Here is a 27,902-nt window from a genome sequence, read left to right on the forward strand (position 1 = left end):
GTTCTTTACTTAAGCATTGGAATTTGGGAGGTTGGGGCCATAATGCAGCCTGATCCAAGTGGTAGATATGAGTTTTTGTGGATCCCAGTGTGGGAATACTTCATATTCTTTCTTTTACTAGTGTGGCAATTTGTGCTGTGGAGCTAGGATGCATCAAGGTTCAAGCTTTACTAGTGTATTAGGAGTAGCAACATTGTTCTCTAATTAGAAAATGGAATTTGTGGTTTGGAGGCCAAAACTTGGCAGGAGCCAAAAGGACACATGATGGAGCCCACTGTCTGCAGCACTATTGCACAAGGACATTTTGGGCTTTAGATTTTTCTTTGTGGAGTAAGAGTGATTAGATGTGTTCTCTGTTTAGACAGTGGAATTTGGGGAGTTGATAGCAAAAATTGGCTGGATCCAGCAGGATTCAGTTGCTGCATCTAGCTTTTTGTGGCACTGTGGTATACATCTGAGTCAGTAGTTTTTAGGTGGAGTAAGAGCATCTGGTCTCTCTTTATGCAGTGGAATTTGGGAGTCTGGGTCCAAAAAGTGGCTGGATCCAGCAGACAAATAAGGGTTGTTGGTTTGTTGGGTGTGTTGTTTTTTTTTTTTTTGTTTTTTTTTTTGCAGCCGGCATGCTCCAGGGTGTGGAATTTTTGGATGCACTAGGAGAAGCTGGTCTTGCTTCTTTTCTGCTCAGTCAGTGGCGCTTGGGTCCACAGATTGTCTGGATAGGGGCGAATCCAAGAGGATCCGGCCACATCCAGCTTTTACCCACACCCGCAAATGACCTGCACACAAAACACACAACGCAGCCGCGCTTAGCCAATGTCAGGCGGCTGCTGGTTGCACACACAGGGAGCAGCAGCAGCAGGAGGAGGAGGGCGAGGGCGTCTTGTACGCACGGCATGTAAACAATACATGTAAGTTAGCAAATAATGCTGAGTGGGAGCCGCAGCCCGAGGTGCTGAAGTGGGTCTGGGAGGACCCCCTCCTCCCCGCAACCCTGGTTTGCTGCTAGCTGGAGGGAGGGACGGAGGCCGGAGCCAGGCCCCCGAGCGAGGGCGCGTGGGGAGAGAGCGGGCAGGGGCAGGGCAGGAGGCGGCTGCAGGGAGCGGAGCGAGGAGGAGGAGGAGGAGGATGGCTTTCCAGCAGCTGGCGGACGTGGCGGAGAAGTGGTGCTCCAACACCCCCTTCGAGCTCATCGCCACCGAGGAGACGGAGCGGAGGATGGATTTCTACGCCGACCCGGGCGTCTCCTTCTACGTGCTGTGCCCGGACAACGGCTGCGGCGGGGACAATTTTGTAAGTCGGGCGGGCGGGGGAGAGCCGGGCGAGGGGCCGCTGCACGCCCCATGCCTTCTCCTAGTGCCTGGCGGGCGGCTTGGGAGGGACCCCACGGGGGCGCCCCGCCTGGGGAGTGACCGAGTGACCCGCCTTCCCGCCCCGCCACCGGGCGTCTCCTCCCCTGGCGCCGGGCGGCCGCCGGGGCCCCCGCGGGGCGCAGCCCGGTGCCGGGCGGCTGGGGCAGGCTCCAGCCCCTGAGGGGCTCCGGCCGCAGCGGCTGGGTGGGGCGGGGAGACCGGGCCCCAGCCAGGCCGGGGGCTGAGCTGCAGGCGAAGGCCGGCGCAGGAGGGAGCCGACAGGGCAGGGCAGGGCTGCGCGGCTGGGGCAGGCGGGCGGCGAGGCCGGGGGCTGGGGGGAGAAGAAATTCCCAGCCCGCAGCAAAGAGCTGCAAAATGGAGGCTGCGGCTGGGCTGGGCGGGGGTGGATGGTCGGTCGGTCGGTCGGTCACTGACGGGGTGTGCAGGGCAGGCTCCCCGCCCCACGGCGGGCAAAGGGACACGAGCCCCTCGCAGCACCCTCGCCCCGAGGAGTTGGGGTTGGGCGAGGAGGCAGCCAGGGTTGCAGGCCCCAGAGGCGTGGGGAGGAGCCCGCCTGGGTCCCCCCTCTTCCTCCTCCGCTGTGCTTTGCTTTAGGGCTGCTTGTGTATGTGCCACTAAGTGCGCTGCCCCTCTGGGCTGTGGTTGGGGGGCTGCTTGCTTTGCTGTCGCAGCAAATGGAGAATGTGGCAGAATAAAATGGAGTCAGAATGACAGGGCCTGCCTCCTCTCTCTAGGGGCTGGGATGTGTGAATTTATTCTTAGTCACCCTTGATCCTCGAGGGAACTGTTTTTCCTAAATATCCTCCCCCCGTCCCATCTTGGTAGCACATCCTGGCCTGCTGGAGTTCAGCAGCAAGTTAGTACAGAAATGGCAACAACAATGGCTTCTGGATGAAGAGGGTGTCTCCTCCCTCGGCCCCCCCAACATCCTAATGGTGAATGGAAAAACCTTATTGCAGGGTTTATAAATTGTAAAGCTCTAGTTCAGTACAATTAAAAGAATAATTTTTAAAAAGGGCTTCTAGCGTTAGTGGAGAAATGCCATTGCACTTTAATTCATAGCACCTTACATCCCTCAAGCTGCTTTACAGATGTGAGCTGCTTTCCTTCCCCTCTTAAAACCACTGATCAGTAGGTGCAATAAGAACCCATTTTAGTGCTGGGTAAATGGAGACAAAGTGCAGTTAAGTGACTTGCCAAAGACCACAAAACCCAGTTAGAAATACTTACCACATTGTGCAGATGGTGATGCAGAATTACAAATCAGACCATATAGGGCTTAACTGAGGGTACGTCTTCACTGATGGCGGCAAATTCACTGCCGTCAGATCGATCTATCTGGATCGATTGAGCAGTCGGTGAAGACCCGCTCAATCGATCCGGAAGTTGACACATTAAAACCAGCCCCTCAAGTGGTGTAGCGCTGCGTCTATGTGAAGATGCCGCATAGAAGAGGAGTTGCGAAGGCGACAAGTTACGCAAGCTACTCTGCATAGCTTGCAAACGCCCATCGACTGACACTGAATTTGAAGTTAAGTATAGACCAGGCCTGAAAGACTAATGTATCCACCAGCTATTGTATAACTAAAGTCATGCTTCTGCCAGCATGGACCCTTAAACGTGTGGATTCCCTTTGGCCCATTGCAGGACTGGAGCCTGACACCCCAGTCCTGCAAACACCTATGCATGTGTACAACTCCTGGTAGAATAAGTGCTAAATGGCCATATCCTTCAACTGGATCCCTGCAGGTTGGCCCCTGAGCCCCATTGAAGTCAGTGGGTCTCTGGTGGCCCTCAGGTAGATCCAACTTCAGGAACTGGGCTAAGGCTATATATAATTCCATCCAGGAATTCTAATGATATCTTATATCACAGAGAAAGCTCAGGTTTTTCTTATTCATGTGAAAGAGTCCCATTTGATTCTATCACATAATGGCACACAGCTAAAAAGTGACAATTTTGAAGTGCTTATATATGAATGCTAAAAGTTGAAATACTAATATGGGTGAACTTGGGTGCCTTGTATTAAATGAGGCTATTGATGTAATAGGTGTCTCAGAAACTTGGTGGAATGAGGATAATCAATGGGACACAATAATACTAGAGTACAAAATACATCAGAAGGACAGAATATGTAGTACTGGTGGGGGAATGGCACTATGAAATATGAAAGCATAGTCAAACGAAATAAAAATATTAAATGAAACATACTGTGCCATAGAATCTCTATGGATAGTAGTTCCATGCTTGAATAATAAGAATATGGCAGTAGGAATATACAAGACCATCTGGCCAGAATGGTGATAGTGACTGTGAAATACTCAGGAAGATTAGAAAGGCTATTTAAAAAAAAGAAAACAAAAAAAACCAAAACAATAATAATAATGGGGGATTTCAACTATCGCCATATTGACTGGGTTAATGTCCCTTTAGGATGGGATGCAGAGATTAAGTTTCTTGACACCTTAAATGACTGCTTCTTGGAGCAGCTACTCCTAGAACCCGCAAGAGGAGAGGCAAATCTTTATTTAGTCCTAAGTGGAGCACATCTGGTCCAAGAGGTGAATATAGCTGAACCGCTTGGTAATAGTGACCATAACATAATAAAATTTAACATTCCGGGGGGGGGGGAAGCAACACTAAAGCACAGTAGCATTTAATTTCAGAAAGGGGAACTTCCCCAAAATGAGGAAGTTAGTGAAACAAATTAAAAGGTACAGTGCCAAAAGTGAAATCCCTGCAAGCTGCATGGAAACTTTTTAAAGACACCATAATAGAGGCTCAATTTAAATGTATAACCCAAATTAAAAAACATAGTAAGAGGACCAAATAGTGCCACGTGGCTAAACAAGAAAGCAAAAGAAGCAGTTGATGGCAAAAAGGCATCCTTTAAGAAGTGGAAGTTAAATCCTATTGAGGAAAATAGGAGCATAAACTTTGGCAAGTGAAATGTAAAAATATAATTAGGAAGGCCAAAAAAGAATCTGAAGAATAGTAGCCAAAGACTCAAAAAACAAAAGCAAAACAAAATGTTTAGCCCTATTCCTGCTTCTCATATACTTAACAACCAGCGTGTGGGGGGGTGCCACTGGACAATCGAGATGCTACAGGAGCTCTCAAGGAAGAAAGGCTGTTATGGAAAAACTAAATGAATCCTCTGCATCAGTCTTCAAGGCTGAGGATGTAAGGGAGATTACCAAACCTGAGCCAGTCTTTTTAGGTGACAAATCTGAGGAACTGTCCCAGATTGAGGTGTCATTGAAGGTGGTTTGGGAACAAATAGATAAATAGTAATAAGTCACCAGGACCACCCAAGACTTCTAACTCAAATTTGAAATTGCAGAACTACTAACTGTGGTATGTAGCCTATCATTTAAATCAGCTTCTATACCAGGTGACTGGAGGATAGTTAATGTGGCACCAATTTTTTAAAAAGGCCTCACAGGCGATCCTGGCAATTACAGGCCAGTAAGCCTAACTTCAGTACCAGGCAAATTGGTTGAAACTGTAGTAAAGAACAGAATTATCAGACACACAGATGAATATGATTTGTTGGGGAAGAGTCAACATGGTTTTTGTAAAAGGAAATCATGCCTCACCAATCTACAATTCTTTGAGGCGGTCAACAAGCATGTAGAGAAGGGTAATCCAGTTGATATAGTGTACTCCAGGTTTTCAGAAAATCTTTGACAAGGTCCCTCACTAAAGGTTCTTAAGCAAAGTAAGAGTTCATGGGAAGTTAAAGGAAAAGTCCTCTCCTGGATCAGTAACTGATTAAAAGATAGGAAACAAAGGGTAGGAATAAATGGTCAGCTTTCAGAATGGAGAGATGTAAATAGTGGGGTCCCCGAGGGTCTTTACTGTGACCTGTACTATTCAATATGTTCATAAATAATCTGGGAAAAGGGGTAAACAGTGAGGTGGCAAAATTTGCAGGTGACACAAAACTACTCAAGATAGTTAAGTCCAAAGCAGACTGCAAAAAGTTACTAAGGAATCTCACAAAACTAGGTGGCTGGGCACCAAAATGGCAGGTGAAATTCAGTGTTGATAAATGCAAAGTAGTGCACATTGGAAAACATAATCCCAACTATACATATAAAATGATGGGATTTAAATTAGCTGTTACCACTCAAGAAAGAGCTCTTGGAGTCATTGTGGATAGTTCTCTGAAAACATCCAGTCGATGTGCAGCAGCAGTCAAAAAAGCTAACAGAATGTTAGGAACCATTAGGAAAGGGATAGATAATAAGACAGAAAATATCATATTGCGCCTTTATAAATCCATGGTATGCCCACATCTTGAATACTGCATGCAGATCTGGTTGCCCCAGAAAAGAGATATTGGAATTGGAAAAGGAAGAGAAAAGGGCAACTAAAATGATTCAGGATATAGAAAAGCTGCTCTGTGAGGAGAGATTAATAAAACTGGGACTTTCCAGCTTGGAAAAGAGATGACTAAAGGGGGATATGATAGAATTCTATAAAATCATGACTTGTGTGGAGAAAGTAAAGACGTGTAAGTTACTCAACACAAAACTACGGATCACCAAATGAAATTAATAGGCAGCATGTTTAAAATGAACAAAAGGAAGTATTTTTTCATACAACGCACAGTCAACCTGTGGAATTCCTTGCTAGTGGATGTTGTGAAGACCAAGACTATAACGGGGTTCAAAAAAAACAGATAAGTTCATGGAGGATAGGTCCATCAACAGCTATTAGCCAGATGGGCAGTGATTGCTGTTTGCCAGAGGCAGGAAATGGCTGATGGGATGGATCACTTGATGATTACCTGTTCTATTAATTCCCTCTGAAGCACCTGGCATTGGCCACTGTCAGAAGATGGGATATGGGGCTAAATGGACCACTGGTCTGACCCAGTATGGCCATTCTCATGTCTTATATTGTAGTATTATATAATCCATATTAGTTGAAATCTAGTCAATTAAAATAAAAACAAACTACTAAAATATAAGTAGTTTCAGATCCTACTCCTTCCTCTGCGCCACCTTGCCGATTTCTTTACAGCCACATTTTTTTTTTCCTTCCCAGCTTTCTGTGTGAAAGGCCCCATCGCCCAACTCAGTTACCAGCAGTGAAACTGAGCAAAGGCTCCAAGTGCTGTCAGATGCAAAAGTAAACAAATTAAAAAATACAGACCTATTTTCTCCAGTCTCTTTCAGCTCTAGTCTCCTCAGGTGGCATTTTTAGTATTTGTCCTCTTACAACAAAGTCAGACAAGAATGATTTTTCCTTAGTTGATGATGTCTCTTTAATATAATAGCTCAGAACTAATAATGATCTGTTCACTGGTCTATCGTCCTCCACTCCTAGTGTTTTTTTTAGGGTCTTATCAATTATTCCAGCCTGACAGACTCATTTTTACACTCTTTTGGAGCATTTTTTAAAAAAAAGACAGTTTTCATTATATGTGGAATTGTGTATTAAGGTTTATTTTAAGAAAACTTATAAAAACTTGGGACCTGATTCTCATTTGCACTAAGGACCCTTCCTATGGCTTTGACCCTAACCCTGATTTGAAATTACACCCACTTTCAGGCCTATATGCCCTGCCAGAATGTTGTAAAGGGGCTAGAGGGCAAGTCTGCACTTAAAGTGAAGGGGTGATTGTAGCATGAGTAAGCATACCCATGCTAACATTAATTAGCTAGCATGGGTAATTATAGTGATGAAGATGTGGCAGCATGAACTTGTGCCCACCAGGGACCCTGGGTATGTACTTAAGTTGCTAGTCCATGCACCTTTGTCTTCACAACTGTTAACCATGCTTGCTAGATTGTGCATACCCATGCTAGCGTTAATCACACTCGCACTTGCATTGTAGACGTACTGTAAGTGTAAATGAGAATCAGGCCCAGAGTGTTTTCATCACCTTTCTTTATGTTGATTTCATAAAAAAGAAGAGACTTCAATAGAGGGAATGCCAGAAATGTATGATAAATCATGAACTTTAAAGGTTGAGTCATAGAATCATAGAAGATTAGGGTTGGAAGATACCTCATGAGGTCATCTAGGCCAACCCCCTGCTCAAAGCAGGACCAGCCCAACCAAATCATCCCAGCCAGGGCTTTGTCAAGGTGTTCCTTAAAAACCTCTAAGGATGGAGATTCCACCACCTCCCTAGGTAACCCATTCCAGTGAAAAAGTTTTTCCTAATATCCAACCTAAGACGGTTGCTCTTTGTTCTGTCATCTGCCACCACTGAGAACAGCCTAGCTCCATTCTCCCCGGAACCCCCCATGATTAATCTGAGGAGTGTGACAGAAGGAAGAGGAAGATGAGCAAGGGCAGGGGGTAGTTGAGAAATAGCCAGGGGGAGAATAATTTTTAATCGTGTTAAATCAGAAATTCCCCAAACTATGATCCACAAAGCACTTGGTAGCAGTGTAGAGCAGAGATGTCCAACATCCAGCCCCCAGGCCGGATACGGCCCACCAGACTTTTTGGTTCAGCCCCTGGTGGCAGCGCGCGCTGCTGCCAGAGGGTACCACACCGCGAGATCTCACGGCAGCGCACGAAGCCGCCAGTGAGTACAATGCCGCGAGATGTCGCGGCGTCACGCGCTGCCACGAGATCTGTGTACTGTGGTGACAGCGCTCCAAAAGGCGGGAGAGGGGTAATGTGGTCTTGGGGCATTGCGCAGTATTATAATTCTTAATCATTGATCCATTCTTTTAATCGTAAAATAGTAGTTGTAGAAGTGAATTTACTGCAGTTTTTATATCGCTGCTATCTAGCAAATAAAATATACTACTACATAAAAATGCTTGTGCCTAGTATTTCGGTTTATGTTATGTATGGCCCACTTGAAGTACATTTAATTCAAATCTGGCCTGCCATAGCAGGTCTAGAGGGTATTGGCTAGTCAATTGGTATAGGTGATTCCTCCTAGTTTGCACCTGTTGAATTACATTAAAATAAGCTAAACATATATTAAATACTTTCCTAATATTACTTTCCATTTAAGCAATTGCTGTAGTTGCCACAGGGATGTTGTGTGATTGTGAATGCAAAGGATGTGGTTCACAAAGCAGTTTTTGTTAAGAGGTGGTTCACACTATGAAAATATTTGAGAACTCCAGTATTGCATAGTTTAATTACATGAGAAGATATTTAGGGCTAGATTTTAAGAACGATTTAGGTGCCTTAAAATGCAGATAGGCACCTAGTGGAATCTTCAAAAGCACCTGAAGTACCTAATTCCAATAGGCATCTATCTGCACTTCAGGTGCCTTTTAACATCTGGGCCTTAATCTCTGCTTTTATAGTTTATAGTGTCCCCAAAATACTTCACTGGATTTGCTATATAACCCCACCCAATATGGGTGAGGGTGGAGTAAATTATTCTTTATATTATATGTTCTCTGTTGTCACCTTGTTGTTTCCGGTATTCATACTAAATAATACACATTTTCAATTTTGCATAACCTTATTACAGGATTTCCTCTAATATACTTTAATACAGAATCAACTAGTCTGAATACTCTTAATCAACAAAACTACCTCAGAAAAGATAAAATACTATAGTAGCATCCCCAACAGGTAGGTTTGGGGAAAAAAGTGATCAGATAAATATGGTTTGATACTGCTGACCCAGTTAAAGACTGAATGGAAAAACCTTCAAGTACTACCCAATGAACTACTTCATCCTTGCTTTCCAAAGATTACATGCTACATGCACAGATGCTGAATTAAATATTTCAACTTTGATCCTGGGTCATCTGAGGTTGAAATTAGTAACTGTGCTTCTGTGTTGACACAAAGCAACTGGGAGCAAAACAGGCTAGCCTGAAAACATTTATCTGGAGGATGAGGTTTACCTTTTCCTTATTGCTCTGACACAATTCAACTCTTTCCTTACCCCAGTTTACCAGCAGGCTGTTTTCCCTACTGCAAAGAGATTGCAGAGTTTTAGTGGGTTTCTAAACAAAAGCAACCTCAGTGTGTGCAGTTTTTATGTCCTGCTATAACTTCCAAAAAAAGAGCCGAATCTCCAGTTTTCCTTTATCTTATTGTGAAAGACCAAAATTCCTTTTACATGTTCCTTTGGAGACACATGAGTCAGACTGGTTAGATTCAAATCCTTAAGTGACTGCATGCATCAGCACTGAACTTGCATAAAAGACTAGATTGAACTTTATTATAGATATTACGGTACTGTCTCATCTTGATTGAGACAGTTTTCTTTTGGGAGAGGAAACCAGCCATTTCTACAGGAGATGTTTACTAATGACACTTAAGACCCTCTATAATACGTTTGTTGCTACAACCAAAATTTTAAATCTTCTGCAGATGTGGAAATCGCAGGAAGCCTTAATTGCTTATTGCTTTACTCTGTTTAAAAAAAAAAAAAAAAAAAATTTCTTTGCAGACTAAAAGATTTCCTGAAGAGTAATTTGCTTGGGTTTTCCCTCATGCATGAGACCAGTTTATTTTGAGCAAATGTGGAGTTTAAAATGTGGGACTCTGAAAAGACTCTGTAAAAAATAAAGTAAGGTTACATGGGATTATATTTCCCTGTAAAAAACACCTTTTTGGCACTGAAGTGGGCAGGTATAACTTTGGACATATACCAGGAGCATATCTCAGTAAGATGGGGCCATTTTTACATGTATTGGCAGAAATTTCACTGCAGAAACACACTTTAATTCTGTAAACTGTAATGGGCATCAAAGAAAATGTAGGTCAAGTGAGGTTAGTATGAAGGTAGTTACACATTTTTTTTAAAAAGAGGCAGCTTAGTTGATGCTTTGCAGTCTCTTCATTAGATAAACCAGAACTTCATGTCAGCTAATTTCTACTGAATAGGAAATAAATTTGCATGTTTTATGTTACAGGTTCAAACATTTTTTGATTCTTACTCTTTCCTTAATGTTAGTTGAATTTCAGAGTTCCTACTCTACCCTTATTAAATGTATCCCTACTGTTCATGTACTAACAGATATATAAGTTGCACAGTAAGTACTACCTGGGAAAAAACTACCATGCATAATGGAAGTTGTAGCATCTACCTTTCCCATGGAGTGTTATGCTTCTGTCATTAGCAGTCTGAGTGAGATTTTGCTTGTGCAAAGAGCTTTTAAGAAAGGCACTGAGAGAGCATCCTGAAAACAGTGTTTTCACCCCACACTTCCATGCAAGTCATGTTCTTGTTAAGGCTTTCATCAGCACTTGCATGCATTTTTTTTCAAACAACATTATTTTGGCAGAATGTGCAGGAGTTACAGGAAAGGTTGAAGGTCTGGAGTTTCAAAGAACCATGTTGGGGGCGGGAGGGGGTCTGAGCACCCCATGGACCTACTCAGTATTATATTTATTCTTGTGCATCAGCAGAGTTGTTTACCAAATTCCATTTAGAGGGTCAAACAACACTCATGCAAGCCCCTGAAAAGAATGAGGTTGCACATGGGTTGTATTATGAGTGACACATAAGAAGGAAAAACCTCAGCTTGATTTTCAGATCCCAAGTTGAGTTTGCTGGGCTGATATTAAACAAAAACACCTTTATTTGTAAAATGATAAACGTGAGGCCATGTGTAGATAGGACACGTGTATTTATGATGTTCTGATTCCTCACCCGGGTTCAGTTATGAGCAGTGTGTATTCTGATTTATTTCCAGCTTCATCCTTTTCACTATCTCCTGGTATTTTGTGCTTGTGCAACCAGTCTTTGGATGCTGCTTTAAAAATGTGGGACCATACCTAGTTCCTGAAGTAGTGCATCCCTGTATCCCTAGTACAAATTTAAATTGCAGGCCCAATACACCGTGGCACATATTTAAACCACATCACCTTTATAAAATCATATGAAAAAGTCCGCATGAATTCCTATTAACTTCTATTCTTTCTTTCGTTGCTAATGGCTTTTAGCATGTGTGGAGTGAAAGTGAGGACTGCTTACCTTTCCTGCAGTTGGCACAGGACTACATCTCTTCCTGTGGTAAAAAGACACTCCATGAAATACTGGAAAAAGTCTTCAAATCTTTCAGACCTGTAGGTGGTGCATGTTTTATTTCTCTTTCTCTCTGTCTCTCTCTATATATATATACACTATATTTGTGATTTTAATAAAATGTGCCATTGGGGAAAAAGACAGATTTTTCACATGACTTATTTGTCCAGTCAAGTGGCGCAAATAGGGAGCTGGTTCTTGTAAATCAGATGCCTTTTTATTTCTAGCTCCTCATTTGATAAATTGAGTTTCCCCACTGTGGTGCGTGGCAAATTGATGTCCCAGCCAGTGGAGCTGGCACCCCACCCTTGTGATAAATTGTGCATGGTTGATCCAGCACTGAGTATGAAGAATGGAGTACTTACACAGCTATGTAGGATTTGATGATAGTCATTTCTTGGTACTGGTATTTGGAAGTTTTTCAAGAATCTGTGTAAAGCAAATACAGTTTGGGGAGGCTGAGACAAACCCAGTTTTGTGTTTCAAAGCAAGTTCAGATTTTAGCATTAAGGCACACCTGATATTTGAGAATCTCAGGATAGCTTCCTAGCAAATAAGTGGAATAGTAATAATTTGATTTTTGTTTTGTTTTATTTTTTAACTATAGATTAGAAAAAAACTTGTCTAAAATTTTTCATTTTTAACTTTTATTTTTCATGATATTTTGACTAGCTGGGCATGTGGACTAATCTTCATCTTAAGAGTTTAATACAAAAAGCAAGTGGCCAGGAATGTGCCTATGAAATACTGGGCCTCAATCTACTCTGTGTTGCACCATTACAAGGCTATCTCCTGACTTCAGTGGCAACTAATGAATAAGAACTTAATTTTAAAAAATCCTCCTTGAGAATGGAGATGAATAGAGCGGATGCACACTTTTCTTGGAAGGGACTGGAAATTTGATCCATCTGAGCTGCTATATGTTTACCATAATTAAAAATATATTTCCCAGAACAATGTCCATCCCTTCAGAGAGATTTTCCTTCCCCCCCAGTGTAGTTTGAAGCCTTGTCTACATAAGAAATTTGCAGCAGTTAGTAGTTTCAAACCAAATTAGTTAAACTGATGCAAACCACAATTTGGACACTCTCTATTTTTGTTTAAACTGGGTTTATTTAAATGTAGCTTGAGTCTATTAGGAATTGGTTTAAAATAAACCAAATCCAGCCACTCTTAATCAGAAGAAATAAAAGGTAATAGATTCTAATGCCAGAAAGGACCATTGTGATCATCTAGTCTGACCTCCTCCTGTGTAACACAAGCCATAGGATTTCACAGAGTAATTTCTACATCAAGCCATAAATTCTGGTTTTGCTATCGTGTGTCTTTTAGAAAAAATCCAGTATTGATTTAAAGATTTCATGCAACTGAAAATCTACCACATCCCTAGATAATTAACCACTGGAAAAAAGTTACCCTCGCTGTGAAAAACTTGCTCCTTATTTCTAGTCAGAACTAGTTAGCTTCAGTTTCCAATCACTGGATCTTATTATGCTGTTTTCTGCTAGCTCAAATTACCAGAAATCTCTTCCTCAGGTAGGTAGTTTTAGACTGTGATCAAATCACCTGTTAACCTTCTCTTGGATAGACTTAAATTGAGCTTCTTTAGTCTCTTGCTATAAGGCAGATTTTCTAGACCAGTGGTTCTCAACCTTTTTGGGCTCAAGGGCCATTTGTAAACCTTGATTGCCTGCTGTGACCCTGTAAATAGCTTTAGTACAAAAAAAATCTGTCTGACTAAATATTTCTTACCTAATATATAATATACGTATTAATGTAATAAGTACACCGGGCATACCATTGTGGTAGCTCGGGCAAGTCCTGTCCCACTGAGCTGGCTGGGCTTGGCTCCCTGCTCCACATGTTGTAACCTAATGCACAGAGTTGCAGTGGCACTCACTCATCCAACTCATCAACTTCATCCTTCATGGATGAAGGGGCAGCTGGGCCGGTCCTGAGCAGTACTATGACCTTGTGCACCAAGTCGCAACGCTTGGAGCAGGGAGCTGAGCCCATCCAGCCCACAGGACCAGAGCTACAGGAGCTACCACTGTGGGGTGAGTGTGGGGCAGGTTCTACAACACCTTCACCCCCAATAGGGCCTTCTGTGTGTCTCTTTTGACACATTCTGGCAGCCTAATTTTGAGTCACAACCCACAGATTGAAAAACCTGTTCTGGACCTCAGTTCACACTCACATAAGGGTTTACACCATATAACTAAACCAGTTTAATTAAACTGCTATAAGTTTGTGTGTAGACCAGCCCTAACACCGAGACATTTATTGAAGAGGTTTTCCTTTATTACGTACTACAGAGTAAAGCAAGCACATGCCCAATAGGATTTGTCTTTAACATAAAAACAGTAGAACTTTTATCCGCTATCCTGTACATGGAAACAATTTTTAAACCCTTGTGACTTTGCCAAATCAAAACCAGTTTTCATCAATGTCTCAGAAGACACTTTTCCCTTCCCCAAGGACACTTTCCATCTCATGACAACTTCCGATCCCTGTGTACATCAGTGCTGGATCTATTTTTAAGAAATAGTAAGAATATATTTTTCATGTAAAGGGAAAAGATTTATTTTGTGTGTTTTCACTATAAAAAATGACTGATGTTTTTAGCAATTTTAATTTAAGGAGAAAAAAAAATTTGAGCATTCAGATAGAGACCAGCCTGGCAAATTTCAGCTTGAAAAATGAAAGCTGAGAAAAGTTATAATCTACTGAAAATAGGGTCAAGATTTTTAAGAGTGACTAGTGATTTTTGGATACCCAATTTGAAACGCTGTAAAGGGGCCTGATTTTGAAAAGGTGAGCAGTCATCCCTTTCAGAAATTCTGGACTCTTTAAGGTATCTCAAACTGGGCAGTCCATATCACTAGATAGTTCGAAAATCTTGGGTAGAGTCTTTAGAATGGAGATAGTTAGGCAACATTTGCTGTAGCTGTCACTAACACTCTAATGCTACTGTGCACCCATAGTTCCGAAATCTGAGGATCTCAGAGCGATTTGCAAACATTAATGCAGCCTCACTCTAACTCGGTGTGATTCATGTATAATAAATAGGCATATGTGTATATATCTTCTGCAGAGGCATTGTGGGGTTTCATTAGTTAGGCCCCAAATGTCCTATCTCTTTCCTGTGTATCTATGAGGTGATGCAGCTGAGGAAGGAGTGTAGCCTCCATGGCAACATTCCTTTCCCCACACTGCTCTTTTCTCACCGACAAGGGAAACCTCTCTGCTGGTTCTCCAAGGTTGATATTTAATTTATTTTGTGGGAGACATGAGGAGGAGGAGCAGCCAAGGCCTGTAGAATGTCCCCAGACTGTTTTTAACACATGCTGAAGTGGTCAAGTTACAACCTAGACTCCCCACTAGGTTTTAACTCAAGCAGTTTAGTTCATATTTAAGGCAGTGTGACTAGACTAAATGTCTAGACTAGGCTTTTAAAATCTATTAGCTGACACGTTAGCTAACATCACATCTTTAAATCCTAGTCTGGATGAGGCCAAAGTGTCCTTAATAGCTTTTCTTTGATAGGAGTGATTTGAGAGGAAAAAACATGAATTTCCTAGGCTTCTTGTCAGTTCCCAGGGCTCTCTCTACAGGAGGGGACCGTTTAACTCTTATTATTTAAAGAGATTATTATTTATTCACTGAGCACCCAAAAGTATGCTAGGCACCATACAGACAAATAAAAAAAGACATTGTGCCTGCCCCGGTGTTGTGACTCTGTAAGGGTCTAGATTAGAGTTTGTGGTCAGGATACATCAATAGTTTGTTCTGCCATGACTCTAACCCACTTCTGTCCAGTTATAAAACACCCTCAGTCATGTGTAGGTTGATTTACAAGGCAGGGCAGGTATCCTAGATTGAGGCCTAGCGTCTAATGTGGGGTTAGGCCCATTTGTGTCAGCTCAGTTGCATTAGCTTTCCATCTTTCCTTGAAGATAGTAATATTCAGCCTTCCTTTTTCCACTGTGTCTCTGCAGAAATACCACAGCCTAGAGTAGATGAAGAATGAGCCCAGTTGGATGAAATCTGATAATGCCTTAGGTGCCTTCATAACATTGTGCAGGAGATACTACAGAAAATCGTACTTCTGACCGTTCAAGTCCGAGCATAAGGTTTTCTATACTATCGCCTATAGAATGTTGATAAGAGAGTCAATGTGGATCATTTTAACTTTCAGAATAGCCTTTGTTCCCTAACACTAGCAAAAAATCAAACAAATAACAAAATTCCCACAAAACTCACCACCTTTTTCTGGTGTTCTGTGTGTCTTATCTCCTCAAACACATGTGTATCTACCATGCCATTTCAGCTCCTAAACACAGGTCATGAAGCATTCTAAGCACCTATCTTTGTCTGAAAATTGATTCCTCCCATGAAAGAATTAATGCATCCACATTATTTTTAGAGTAGAATCATTTGTATTTCTTAAAATTTATATATATATTGTTTGGGTTTTTTTTTGTTTTGTTTTGTTTTTTATTTTGTTTAAATACATTATCACCTTCCCTCAGGTCTGCTGTTTACAAACACTGGATTATTCGGGTATCACCATGGGTGTACAAGACAGTTTGCACGAATTTAAAACATACAAATTTTTAAAAAATCCCAGGAACATAGTGCTTATGCAAAGCATTTATTTATAATCCACTCCTATACCCTAAATACAAATGACTGTTGCTCCTCTCTGTTTAGATGTACCAGCAACATCTTTCTGCAAATTCCAATCATCTGACAATGTGTGGTACCTTCAATATGAAAGATTAAATCAATGTAGGATGTTTTCTGTGTAAAAGCTGATGGCCTTTAACGTTATGTACGACTTGGAGATCAACCCAACTCTGTACTGTTTTCTCATCATTTGCTTTATTGTCATTGCTTGTTGGTCCTCCTTCATCCAGGCCATCTCCTTTTGATGCACTCCTTCAGCTCGCTGGCCTAGTTCTCTCTGTCCATTAGGCTCCTGTCCCTCCTCATTTTCCTCCTCTCCTCTCCTGTTCTACTGCTCATCGCCTCATTTTTTCATTCCTTTTATACATTCCCCTCTCTTGTTTCAGTCTTCCCTTCTTCCTCCACTTCAACCCATAACTCCCCCCTCCCCAGACACACTATATTACTAAATCATCTTGGTTTTAAATAGAACAGATACATAAATGAATATGTTTTAAAAGAAAAAAGACATGGAGCTAACATGCTGTGGTTGCTATCACCTGATCACTTTATTCCCTGTTCTGTTCCTTTGCCCCACTCTCCTTATGTTTCTTTGTTAACACTTTAAGGCAGGGACTGTGTCTTCCTAAATGTTTGTATGGTGCCTAGTGCTTTGGAACCTAATTCCGATTGGGGCTTTTGGTTGCTACTGCATTATAAATAGTAACAAAGGGTAAAATTTTCCAAAGGAGCTATGTGATATAGACGTGTAGGTCCCATTGAAAGTAAAGGGACTTAGGCACCTAATGGCCCAAGTCATGTTTGAAAATGGCACTTAAGCTCCTAAATCACCTAGTCCCAGATTCTCAAATCCATTTAATCCATGGATTTATTTAGTCCCTTGAGGATTTCAGAGAGAACTAGCAAAATGCTTCATTGGTGTAGACCCTTAATTTAACTGAAGAATTTTACATAAAGAGTACAGCATGTGTGTGATCTTTAGGCCCCCAGCCTGTCCCTACTGGAGGAGAGCCCTGTTGTTTGTCCTTTTTGACCCTTGTGATAGGCTTATATAGTGTAATGACACTTCTTGTGTTAATTTTTCAGGCAAACATCTTGAAACTCCCCCGCTCCAAAATGAAGGTTAAGATTCACATTTCTGGGGTTAGTTTTCCCTCAGATCAGGGGAAGGTGGGCTCTAAAACCAGGAGCTTTACTGGGCCCAAAGGCCACAGCTCCATATTTTTAGTGTGTCAGTTGAATAGTTTTGAAGTGACAAAAAATATAATAAACTATCATCCATTTTCAAAAATCCGCATTGTAATTTTCATATCCCTGCATAACAATTTTCCCTCTCCTTGGAAGACAGTTGTTTGTGTCTCACAGGAGAGACACAAACAACAGCTGCATCACTCTCCCAAGGAGTATGTAGCATGTGTCTGTGGGTTGCTCTTTCAGTCTTGGCAGGTTAAATATGTAGTATTACCAATAAGGCTTAGCATATGATTTTACTTTGCAGATACTAATAGCTGTTTAAGTTTTTTGTGCGGAGTCTGGTATGAGATTTTTTTCAAAGCAGATGCATTGTTTTGACTGGGATGTGTTTATGTATTCCTGAATTTCATTGGCTTATCAACCTCTTTTTGGGGGAAGGGGGAAAAGCTCAAATAGATTTTCCTTCTCAAACAAACAGGTGCCGTTACAATGATCTGAAACATTATAGAGCAGAGGTGTCCAAACTTTGCCCAGCAGAGAGATGTATTGGCACCTTGTCAGGAGCCTAAATCTGATTTGTAGAAATCTGAGAGGATTGTGGCCAATTTTGATTTTAGTATGCAGCTATCTCCTGCTGAGACTAATGAACCCAGCATAAAATGTTCCGTCTTGATTGAGAAGGTAAATAATTCAAGATGAAACAATTGCATGCTGGAATCATAAGATTAGGGTTGGGAGGGACCTCAGGAGGTCATCTAGTCCAATCCCCTGCTCAAAGCAGGACCAACCCCAAGTAAATCATCCCAGCCAGGGCTTTGTCAAGCTGGGCCTTAAAAACCTTTAAGGATGGAGATTCCACCAGCTCCCTAGGTAACCCATTCCAGTGCTTCACCCCCCCTCCTATTGAAAAAGGTTTTCCTAATATCCAACCTAGACCTCCCCCACTGCAACTTGAGGCCATTGCTTCTAGTTCTGTCATGTGCTACCACTGAGAACAGCCTAGCTCCATCCTCTCTGGAACCCCCTTTCAGGTAGTTGAAGGCTGCTATCAGATCCCTTCTCATTCTTCTCTTCTGCAGACTAAACAAGTCTAGTTCCCTCAGCCTCTCCTCATAAGTCATGTGCTCCAGCCCCCTAATCATTTTTGTTGCCCTTCTCTGGACTCTCTCCAGTTTGTCCACAACTTTTCTGTAGGGCTCCAAAACTGGACATAGTACTCCAAATAGGGCCTCACCGGTGCCAAATAGAGGGGAATAATCACTTCCCTCAATCTGTTGGCCATGCTCTTATTAATGCAGCCCACTATGCCGTTAGCCTTCTTGGCAGTAAGGGCACACTGTTGATTCATATCCAGCTTCTTGTCCACTGTAACCCCCAGGTCCTTTTCTGCAGAACTGCTGCCTAGCCAGTTGATCCCCAGTCTGTAGCAGTGCATGGGATTCTTCTGTCCTAAGTGCAGGACTCTGCACTTGTTCTTGTTGGACCTCATCAGATTTTTTTTGGCCCAATCCTCCAGTTTGTCTAGGTCACTCTGTATCTTCTCCCTACCCTCTAACATATCTACCACTCCCACTAGCTTAGTGTCATCTGCAAACTTGCTGAGGGTACAATCCATCCCATCCTCCAGATCACTAATGAAGATGTTGAACAAAACCGGCCCCAGACTGACCCCTGGGGCACTCTGCTTGTTACCAGCAGCCAACTAGACATTGAGCCATTGATCACTATCTTTTGAACCCGATGATTTAGCCAGCTTTCTATCCATTTTATAGTCCATTCATCCAACCCATACTTCTTTAACTTGCTGATAAGAATACTGTGAGAGACCGAATCAAAAGCTTTACTAAAGTCAAGGTATATCATGTCCACGGCTTTCTCCACATACAAGAGCCAGTCATCTCATCATAGAAGGCAATCAGGTTGGTCAGGCATGACTTGCCCTTGGTGAATCCATGTTGACTGTTCCTTATCACCTTCCTTTCTTCCAAGTGTCTCAGTGGATTCCTTGAGGACCTGCTCCATGATTTTTCCAGGGACTGAGGTGAGGCTGACCAGTTTGCAATTCCCCGGTTCCTCCTCCTTTCCTTTTTTGAAGATGGGCACTATATTTGCCTTTTTCCAATCACCATGAGTTTTCAAAGATAATGGTCAATGGCTCTGCAATCACATCAGCCAACTCCCTCAGCACCCTCAGATGCATTTCATCCAGCCCCGTGGACTTGTGCATGTCCAGCTTTTCTAAATAGTCCTGAACCTGTTCTTTCAGCACAGGGCTGCTCGCCTCCTCCCCATTCTGTGTTCCCCAGTGCAGTAGTCTGGGAGCTGACCTTGTCTGTGAAGACAGAGGCAAAAAAAGCATCGAGTATTTCAGCATTTTCCCCCATCATCTGTCACTAGGTTGCCTCCTCCATTCTGTAAGGGGCCCACACTTTCCTTGACTACCTTTTTGTTGCTAACATACCTGTAGAAACCCTTCTTGTTACCCTTCACGTTCCTTGCTAGCTGCAACTCCAGATGTGCTTTGGCCTTCCTGATTTCACTCCTGCATGCTCGAGCAGTATTTTTATATTCCTCCCTAGTTATCTGACCAAGCTTCCCCTTCTTGTAAGCTTCCTTTTTGTGTTTAAGCTCACTGAAGACTTCTCTGTTAAGCCAAGCTGGTCGACTGCCACATTTGCTATTCTTTCTTCTTTTTTTTTTTAATTTTCTGTCTTTTACTGCTTTATCACCTATGGCTTCCCATCTAACTCAACGAGCTGCACTCTAGCCATTCCTGTGTTAGGGGGATAGAATGATTTCCTTTTCGGTGTAAAAGGAGTTAGTTCGATCACCTTGTTGGGTTATTGAATGCAGTGCAAATGGAGAATTTTAACCTGAGTTAACTACAGCCAAAATATACTACACAAGGTCCTTTTGAGTTTAGAGCATCAGTTGTATTACCAACCCTAAGAATTAAAAAACTGAGTCTCAGACCTCAAAAATAATTTTTGGCTTAAAAATCATAAGGCATTTTTTTCCCCTGGCCTCCTCCCCCCCCCCCCCTCTAAAATTTAGGGATAATTTTATTTGTCATCTGGTTAGAGTACACTTGGGGACGCATTTTGAAGCTTTTCTATGCAACCTTGAGAACTGGAAACTTACTTAAAAAAAGAAAGCTGAGATTCTCACAAACTTCCAGAGGGGTAGCCGTGTTAGTCTGTTTTTAGCAAAACAGAGTTCTCTGGCACCTTAAAGACTAACAAATGTATTTGGGCATAAGCATTCGTGGGCATCTGATGAAGTGGGTTTCTGCCCACGAAAGCTTATGCCCAAATACATTTGTTAGTCTTTAAGGTGCCACAGAACTCTTGCCGTTTCACATAACCTCGTGACTCTGGAACTGGAGCTTTCAGAAAAAAGCCAAATATTGGGGCGAGACTCATGATAAAATTGCAAGAGTTGGCAACAGCATGGCATCAGTTTGATCTTTGCCATTGATTATTACATTTTCTCTTCTTTAAAAATAGTTACTGGGGCTTCCAGATGTCGACGATGATGCATTTGAAGAATATAATGCAGATGTGGAAGAGGAGGAACCAGAAGCCGATCACCAACAAATGGGTGTCAGCCAGCAGTAATTATCTGAGGAATTAAAATATCTTAATCCCTTGGTACCAGGTGGGGGTCAGGTGCTCCTGTATTAGCATTTTTGAATTAGCGCATCACGTGGGAAATGTGGCTCCCAGAATCAAAGTTAAAAACGAAAAACCATAAATAAATTTGTGATGAGCTTTGCTAAGAAGTGACCTGAATTTCACTCCTGTTTCAGTGGGGTTTCTATGGAGTTGTCTTGGTAGCATTCTGCCATCATTAATTTAGAACTAGTTTTGTCGCTGACTGTCTCTTTGACTTGTGTTTGGGAATAACATTAACTGACATGAATGTAGAGTACTTTGAATGTAGGAACTGTTTGGACAGTGTGTGAAGTACTCACATATGACCTTACCGAGGAAAATGAATGCAGAGATAAATGCAATCTGCACTTTTAGTTCAACAATTTTTTTTTACTATACTACCAGACAGAGTACCAAACTGTGAGAGATTTTACCTGTAAAGCACTAGTTTCATAGTGGTTAATATTGCAGACGTGCACATAAAGATGGAACAAAAATAATTACCTAAGAGGGACAAAATTCATGCAAATGCTTGTGCAGCACATTTTAGTGTTTCTTAACACCACCCGAATGTACAGGTGCTGGGTTAATTATTGGGCATAATTAGGACACATGTATGATCAGTACACATGATGATACACATTGGTACTTTGATGCCATACGTTCCAAAGCCAAATACTGTTTTAATACAAATGGAATGAATTAAAAATTTTCCATTTCATAATTCTGCTCCTGTGTGAAAATCAACATTTGGCTTCACTGGCTTTAATAAAATAACAACTTTATTCAAATCTTGCAGCATCTGGGATTAAAGTGCAGTTTAACTTTGAAGCCCTAAGGGTATAAACCAGCACCCTGGTTCTGTAAATTACAATGGAATCCTTTTTCACACAGCCTCGTTCTTCACTGTCTTGTACCTTGTGCAGCTGTTTACACTTGTCAAAGTGGGTGTAAAATGCTACCAAACCAAAATGGTAGGGCCCAATTCTCATTCTCACTAAATCCCCTTTACATTGCTCTTGCTTTGTAATGTGGCCTAGAAGTGAGCAGAGATGTAATTTATGCCCACTTTAAGGTCTCTTTACATTGCCTCGGTTGAATCTTCTGCTGATGATGTAAATTGCCAATAGAATGATGGCAGTTTCCACCAGCTGTTGACCTGTCCCCAGAGTGGTGGAAAAGGGTTTTAGTGTAAATGAAAAAAAGATCTATACTGTTTTACACTTCTTTTGCCTAGGTGTAAATGACTCCAAGTGGGTGTCAGATGGTGGAAGACACAGGACCTCTTTATTTACTCACCTTTTATTCTGAAGATGTAAGATGAGAAAGTATTCCATTCTCGTACAACGATTTTCCACAATCTAGGAAAGTATTTCTAAATGACTGTTTTTAGACAACTTTTTTTAAAAACACAAAATGTAGGTCACAAATTTCAAAACCCTTTAATGCAGTGTTAGCTTTATAAAAATTAACACTTAGTGAAGAGAAAATGCTTGGACAACTCTCAGAAACAACTGACGTTTTAAAATCCTGTTAATAGCAGTATCTCCTATTGGATATGTTTGTAAAGGAAATTGTTTTAAAGAATTACTTTTCTTGATGATTTGCATGTCCAATGAAGGTTTAGGGGATGCATAACACTTAATTTTCTAACAGCGGCAAAACTTTCTGTAACCAGGATGGAGAGTGGTATTTGAATATGCACAGATGTGTCTGCAACACTGTAAAAGTCTGAGTTTAAGAATATCACAAAATAGACAAGAAACCGAGCTTAATGAAAACTTTGTACATTCTCTTGGCATGCAGGCATAAATATGATAGTCGCAACACATTTTCTATGGACTAGTGATGTGAGAACTGTGGCAGTTCATTGTATAACACTGTACAGCAGTAATAGGCTTTTTGCTTACCAAAATAAAGTGTAATACCAGTGATTTCCATCCCTGCTTGACATACCCAAGTTTTTCTTTCCTTTCCATCTAAGAAAGACTAAATGTCATAACTTTACACAGAGGCTTCCTTTGGAGGAGCCTTTTGGGGATTATTTCCTTAGGGTCTGATCCTTTGATTCCAGCTCATGCAAATAGACCCATTGGAGCTAATTTTTCCTTTGCTTTAAACCTAAAGCAATCCATTGTTTGCACCTATGCAAGGTGGGTATAAAATACTACCATTCAGGTTTGCTAGCCATTGACACAATTTTGCACAGGTGCAAATGACTATACACACAGCTTCTGATTCTCCCTTATACTAAGGCCCCCTTTGCACTGTCTAACATGTTATGGGGGTAGATGTAATTTGCAGGAGCCTTAATGCAAATGAGAATCAGACCGTTTGACTACAATGGGACTATTTCTGTGAGTAAGAGCTACTTGAGTGAATAAAAGTTGGAGGATCCAGCCCTTGTGAACAACATACAACAGAGTTGTGATGTATTCTGCACTTTGCTACCTTTGCCTGCATTTTGATTGACTCTGATCTGCAAATGAACTGTTGAGCATTTAATATGGTTATAAGCAAACATAAAGCTGTAAATTATGAAGATACGTTATTTCCTGGATTCATTAATATTTCTGTTCATTTTTAACCTCATGTGCCACGCGAGTGACTTCTGCAACTTGCCTAGGGTCCTGTCCTGCAGCTTTCACTCCTGTTAAACTCCCATGGAAACCAGCAAGAGTTTTGCCCAAACGAGGCCCTTCCAGGAGCCTGACTTACAGTCCCAATCCTGCAAAGTGCTGGACCCCCCTTTTGTCTCCCATTGGTTTTGCTGGGAGCTGAGTGTTGTGCCACCGCTAGGTCAGGCTATGACTGTGCACCATTTAAAATAAACTGGAATTTTATATAGAGAGGATAAAATATAAATTTCACCTGTGGTATTAAATGTGAATGAGCATTCATATAGAATGTATTTTATCAAAAAATATCTGTTGCTTAGACTTTGACCATATTCATTTCTCTGTTATCATGGTATTGTTTCTTTATCACACAATTCAAGAAATGCTGAATGGTCTAGCGGAACCACAAGGGTTCAAAACTTTTTATTATTTTTTTTCCTTTTTCATTGCCACTGCATGAATTGGAATTATTAGCCACTGACCCAGTAAGTAAAAGGAGGAGGCGTGGCCCAGTGCCTAGAACCTCAGCCTGAGATCCTAGGCCTGCAAACACACATGGGTAAGTACTTGCAGGCTGGGAGCCTGAGACAGAGAATCTGGAGTTTCTTATCAGCTCCGCCACTGATTCACTCTTAACTTTAGGTGAGTCACTGGGATTTTCAAGGGAGGCTGTGAGAGTTATGCATCCAGATCCCAATGAAATTCAATGGGAAATGGGTGCCTAACTCCCTTATTTTCCTTTGAAAATCTCTGTGCTTCAGTTTCCCTGTCTGTAAAATGAGGATGATAGTAATACTCACCCATGTAAAGTGCTTTTCGATCTATCGATGAACAGTGAAAAGTATTTTACTATTGCCTGTCCTCAAAGCAGAATGTTGATGAAAAGAGTAAAAAAAGAATTGGCAAAACAAGTCTTTTTCCATGTATAGATTTAATTTTCTAACTATAAATATACCAGAAGAGGGACTTCCAGACCTGGCTTTTTTGAATCCAAGTTGCACTTCTGCGATGAGCAGAGTACTGCTCTGGGAGATTCAGAAATAGGTGGAATGTCAGGAAAAAAATGAATAGGTTTTATAAATGTTACAGCTGTTTTGTGGTGGGGGGAGGATAACACAGGGGTGAGAGTGTAGAATGATGTCTTTCAGAAAAATGCCAGGATTTCTGAGACATTTTAGACCTAGCTCCAAGCAGTCTGCTACTGGATCCCATGTAGTCCATAAAGAAACTGCTACATGTTCCTATAAGGTCTCAGAGTCAGGGGTGTAGGTTAAAATTAGCATAATGATTGATGAACATGTTGAGGTGGCAGGGGAGAGGGGTGGGGAAAAGATTAAGTGAACACTGCAGTGACACAGCTGTGCTGCCGTCGCTATGCCACTGTAGAGCCATAATGTAGATGCTTCCTACATTGATGGAAAGGCTTTTTCCATCAGTGTAGGAACTCCACCGCCCTGAGCAGCGGTAGCTAGATCTATGGAAGCATTCTCACTGTGGGTTGGTAGCTATGCTGACCTGTGTTCATGGGGTGTGGATTTTTCACACCTCTGAGCACTTAAATGTAGATTCAGGCCTAAAACACTTTTTTCCTGGCGTTGTTGTTTATTATTTGTATTGGGTGACATCTAGGAGCTCCAGTGCTAGGAGCTTCCAAACACAGAACAAAAAGAGCTTGCTCTTGTTACAGGCAACTCATTTTAGAGACAAGCTAAAATCTGCAATTCTGTGGTCACAAACACAGATGTGGAGACTAACTCACCCCACCGTGCATGGTCGTAATCAGTGACTTGAACCTCGCAGGACTGCCTGCCGGGTCCTCATCGTGTGCCCTGTCCCGTGTTGTTTCTCGGCTAGTCATTTCCCACACTCCCTTTGGGTAGCTCTGTGCCTTTGAAATTTGTAAGCTCATAAAATGCAGTTTTTGCTGAAAATAATTGTAGCTAGCTTTCCTTATCAGTGGCCTGCGCACATACTATTGCAATTTCACCCAGGGTTGCAGGATGTGCTGTTTGAGTCGGGGGAGCAGGAGTGGGGAAGGTGTTCTGCAATCAAGCTCCTTGTGGTATATCTAGTCCCAACTGTAGTTCCTTAAGAAGCTGTGAAAAGCCATCTCAAGGGTCTGTTATAGTCAAAGTAGTTTGCAGGTGGCTGCTGTTTCACAGAAGCATTGAATAGTTGTCCAATATCTCTCAGTAAAGAGTACTTCTAGTAATGTTTTACCAGGACCCCCAAGACTGAAGCACACCAGTTGAGGTTTGATCATAAGTGACTAGTGTTTTTGGGTGTCCAAACTTGAGACATCTCAATGAGGCTTGATTTCCAGGAGGTGCTGAACGCCCACCTTCTCAAAATCATGTCCCTTCAGGGGGTTCCATGTTGGGCATCCAAAAACAAAGGCATCTGGAATCATTAGCCACTTGAAAATCTTGCTCAGCCCTGGGATTCTAGCTCTGAAGATTGAGTAGCCATGGAAGAAGGCACTTTGTATCCAATGTCTGTGTACCCTGTTCTGAATTTTGCTGAACAAAGGGGGACATTTTATTGTTTGGTTTTTAAATCTGGCAAATCCCCTCTCTTCCAACCCACTTCTGCAATACGAGTTCCCAGTTTGAAAATCGTATTCCCTGATTAATAGGCAGGAGTGACTGAAGGAATTGAAGTATTAAACCCTAACAGGCTCTGTGTGGGTGGATTCTCCTGAAGTCAGAGGGGCTCTCTGTGAGTGGAAGAGTAGGATCGAGGCCTACATTTCCAAGGGGGGTTACTGCAGTAAATACAAACCGTGAGATATAGAGATCATTCTCCCTACAGTTACTCAGTACCTAAACTTTGCTATCCAGTCCTCTCTGAAACCAGAAACTGCCCCTTTGGAATTTTAATCAGAAGTGGTCTGAAATTTACCAAATTGCATTGTTGGTATCTGATGTCCATGGAAGATGTACATTGCAGTGTAAGAGGATATTTGTTTATGAGCCCTACCTGCAATGATCAATTCATTGTGCTAAATTGTCAGTCAGATACATTATGTTGTTTTGGGTTTTTTGTGTTTTTTTTTAACATCACCTGTTTTATTATTTTTAAAGGGTATTATGCCTAAAGGCACATCTACATTATTACAAATCCTAATTTAAATAAAACCATGTGGCATTGCTTCATCAGCCAGAGCTCAGTTGTAAGCAGGAACATTATACAGAGTATCACAAATGGTGTTTACTTGTCTGTAGAAAAAATTCTTTGTACTAGCCCATACTGACCACAGGAAAGCTACACCGGTTTCATGTAAAATATTTTGATTGAGCTTTTGAAATTCTCTTTCTGTACTGACATACTGTTATTTATGTAGACAAAGATCTGTGGTAACATTGCATGTAAAGGATGTCTACTTTCATCTTTAGGGAGTAGGGAAATAAATGTCAAAGCTGGAGTTCAGTCTATACCAATTATTTTTGTCAAGTTTTACTTTACTCTGTTGGACTCAGTCCAGCCAGCAACATGTCAAGCAGAAATAACATTGAGCCATTTGCCATGCAAAACTGTTTTTAGTGTGGTTTTTCTCATTTTCTTGCTGGAAGATTTGTCTCTCTCTGTGACTACAAAGCTGTGAAATGGGTTGCCAAAAAGATGTTGCCCCTTTGTTAAATGCTTAAAAAGGTGTGAACTTTCAATGGAACCCTGTCTATTTTTCCATTCCTACTTCTCCCAAGACACCCAGGCATCAAATCCAACAATGTAGTTACGCCATAAGCTTGCCATTAAAGAGCTTACCAAACTTTGGTGACTTCTGGATTCTTTTCTCGATGAGTGAAATAATGCTAAACAGTGGTTCAAGGACAGAGTATACAACTCAAAGAACATGCTGTGGGAGGGTTGGATATGAGCTTATTTTCTGTGCAGCAGTAGTGTGCAGTGGAACAAATACAGTATTTGCAAATGCAAGGCACTCAGTGAGATTTAGTTCTAAACCTTACAGCTCAAGCTGTGTTTTGAGGGCAGAATTCAGAACTACCAGCAGTTTTCAGCTAAATGGATCAAAAGATTTTTAACATTGACAACATGAGGCAGTAGATTCCCTGTCCTATTATGAGTCGCTGTTGCTCTGCAGGCTATGGTTGAACACCTAACAAGGCGTCTCTCTTGTGGAAGTTAGATATCTATTCTGTCTGTAAATTAAAATGCCAGTACTTACCCATTGATACATCTGTTTAAACGCTGCACTATTAAATGGAACTTTGAAATCTTACCCAGATTTGTTTGAAAAACTACTGTGCCAGTCTTTAGCTTTCTCTAATGAATCCATCATCATTGGCTATGTTGAAACAACTTTCCATCTGTGGAAGAACAGGCTTTTAACCATAACGCTCTACATATTGTTTTGATAATTTCTATGGTCTGAATCCTTCCC

The 27,902-nt window shown here is 41.6% G+C and overlaps 1 protein-coding gene across 1 annotated transcript; it reads left to right on the plus strand.

The window, feature by feature from the left end:
- Positions 1-914: 914 nt before the first annotated feature.
- On the plus strand, positions 915-27,270 carry MTURN (maturin, neural progenitor differentiation regulator homolog). Its single transcript, XM_067561812.1, has 3 exons — positions 915-1,290; positions 11,265-11,387; positions 20,736-27,270. Exons 1-3 carry the CDS (start codon positions 1,126-1,128, stop codon positions 20,844-20,846), a joined length of 399 nt encoding a protein of 132 aa, XP_067417913.1. The 5' UTR covers positions 915-1,125; the 3' UTR covers positions 20,847-27,270.
- Positions 27,271-27,902: the final 632 nt, after the last annotated feature.

The sequence above is a fragment of the Emydura macquarii genome, unplaced genomic scaffold (assembly GCF_026122565.2).
Source record: "Emydura macquarii macquarii isolate MOO-44397 ecotype Brisbane River unplaced genomic scaffold, CSIRO-AGI_Emac_v2 contig_2422, whole genome shotgun sequence".
Taxonomy (NCBI): Eukaryota; Metazoa; Chordata; order Testudines; family Chelidae; genus Emydura; species Emydura macquarii.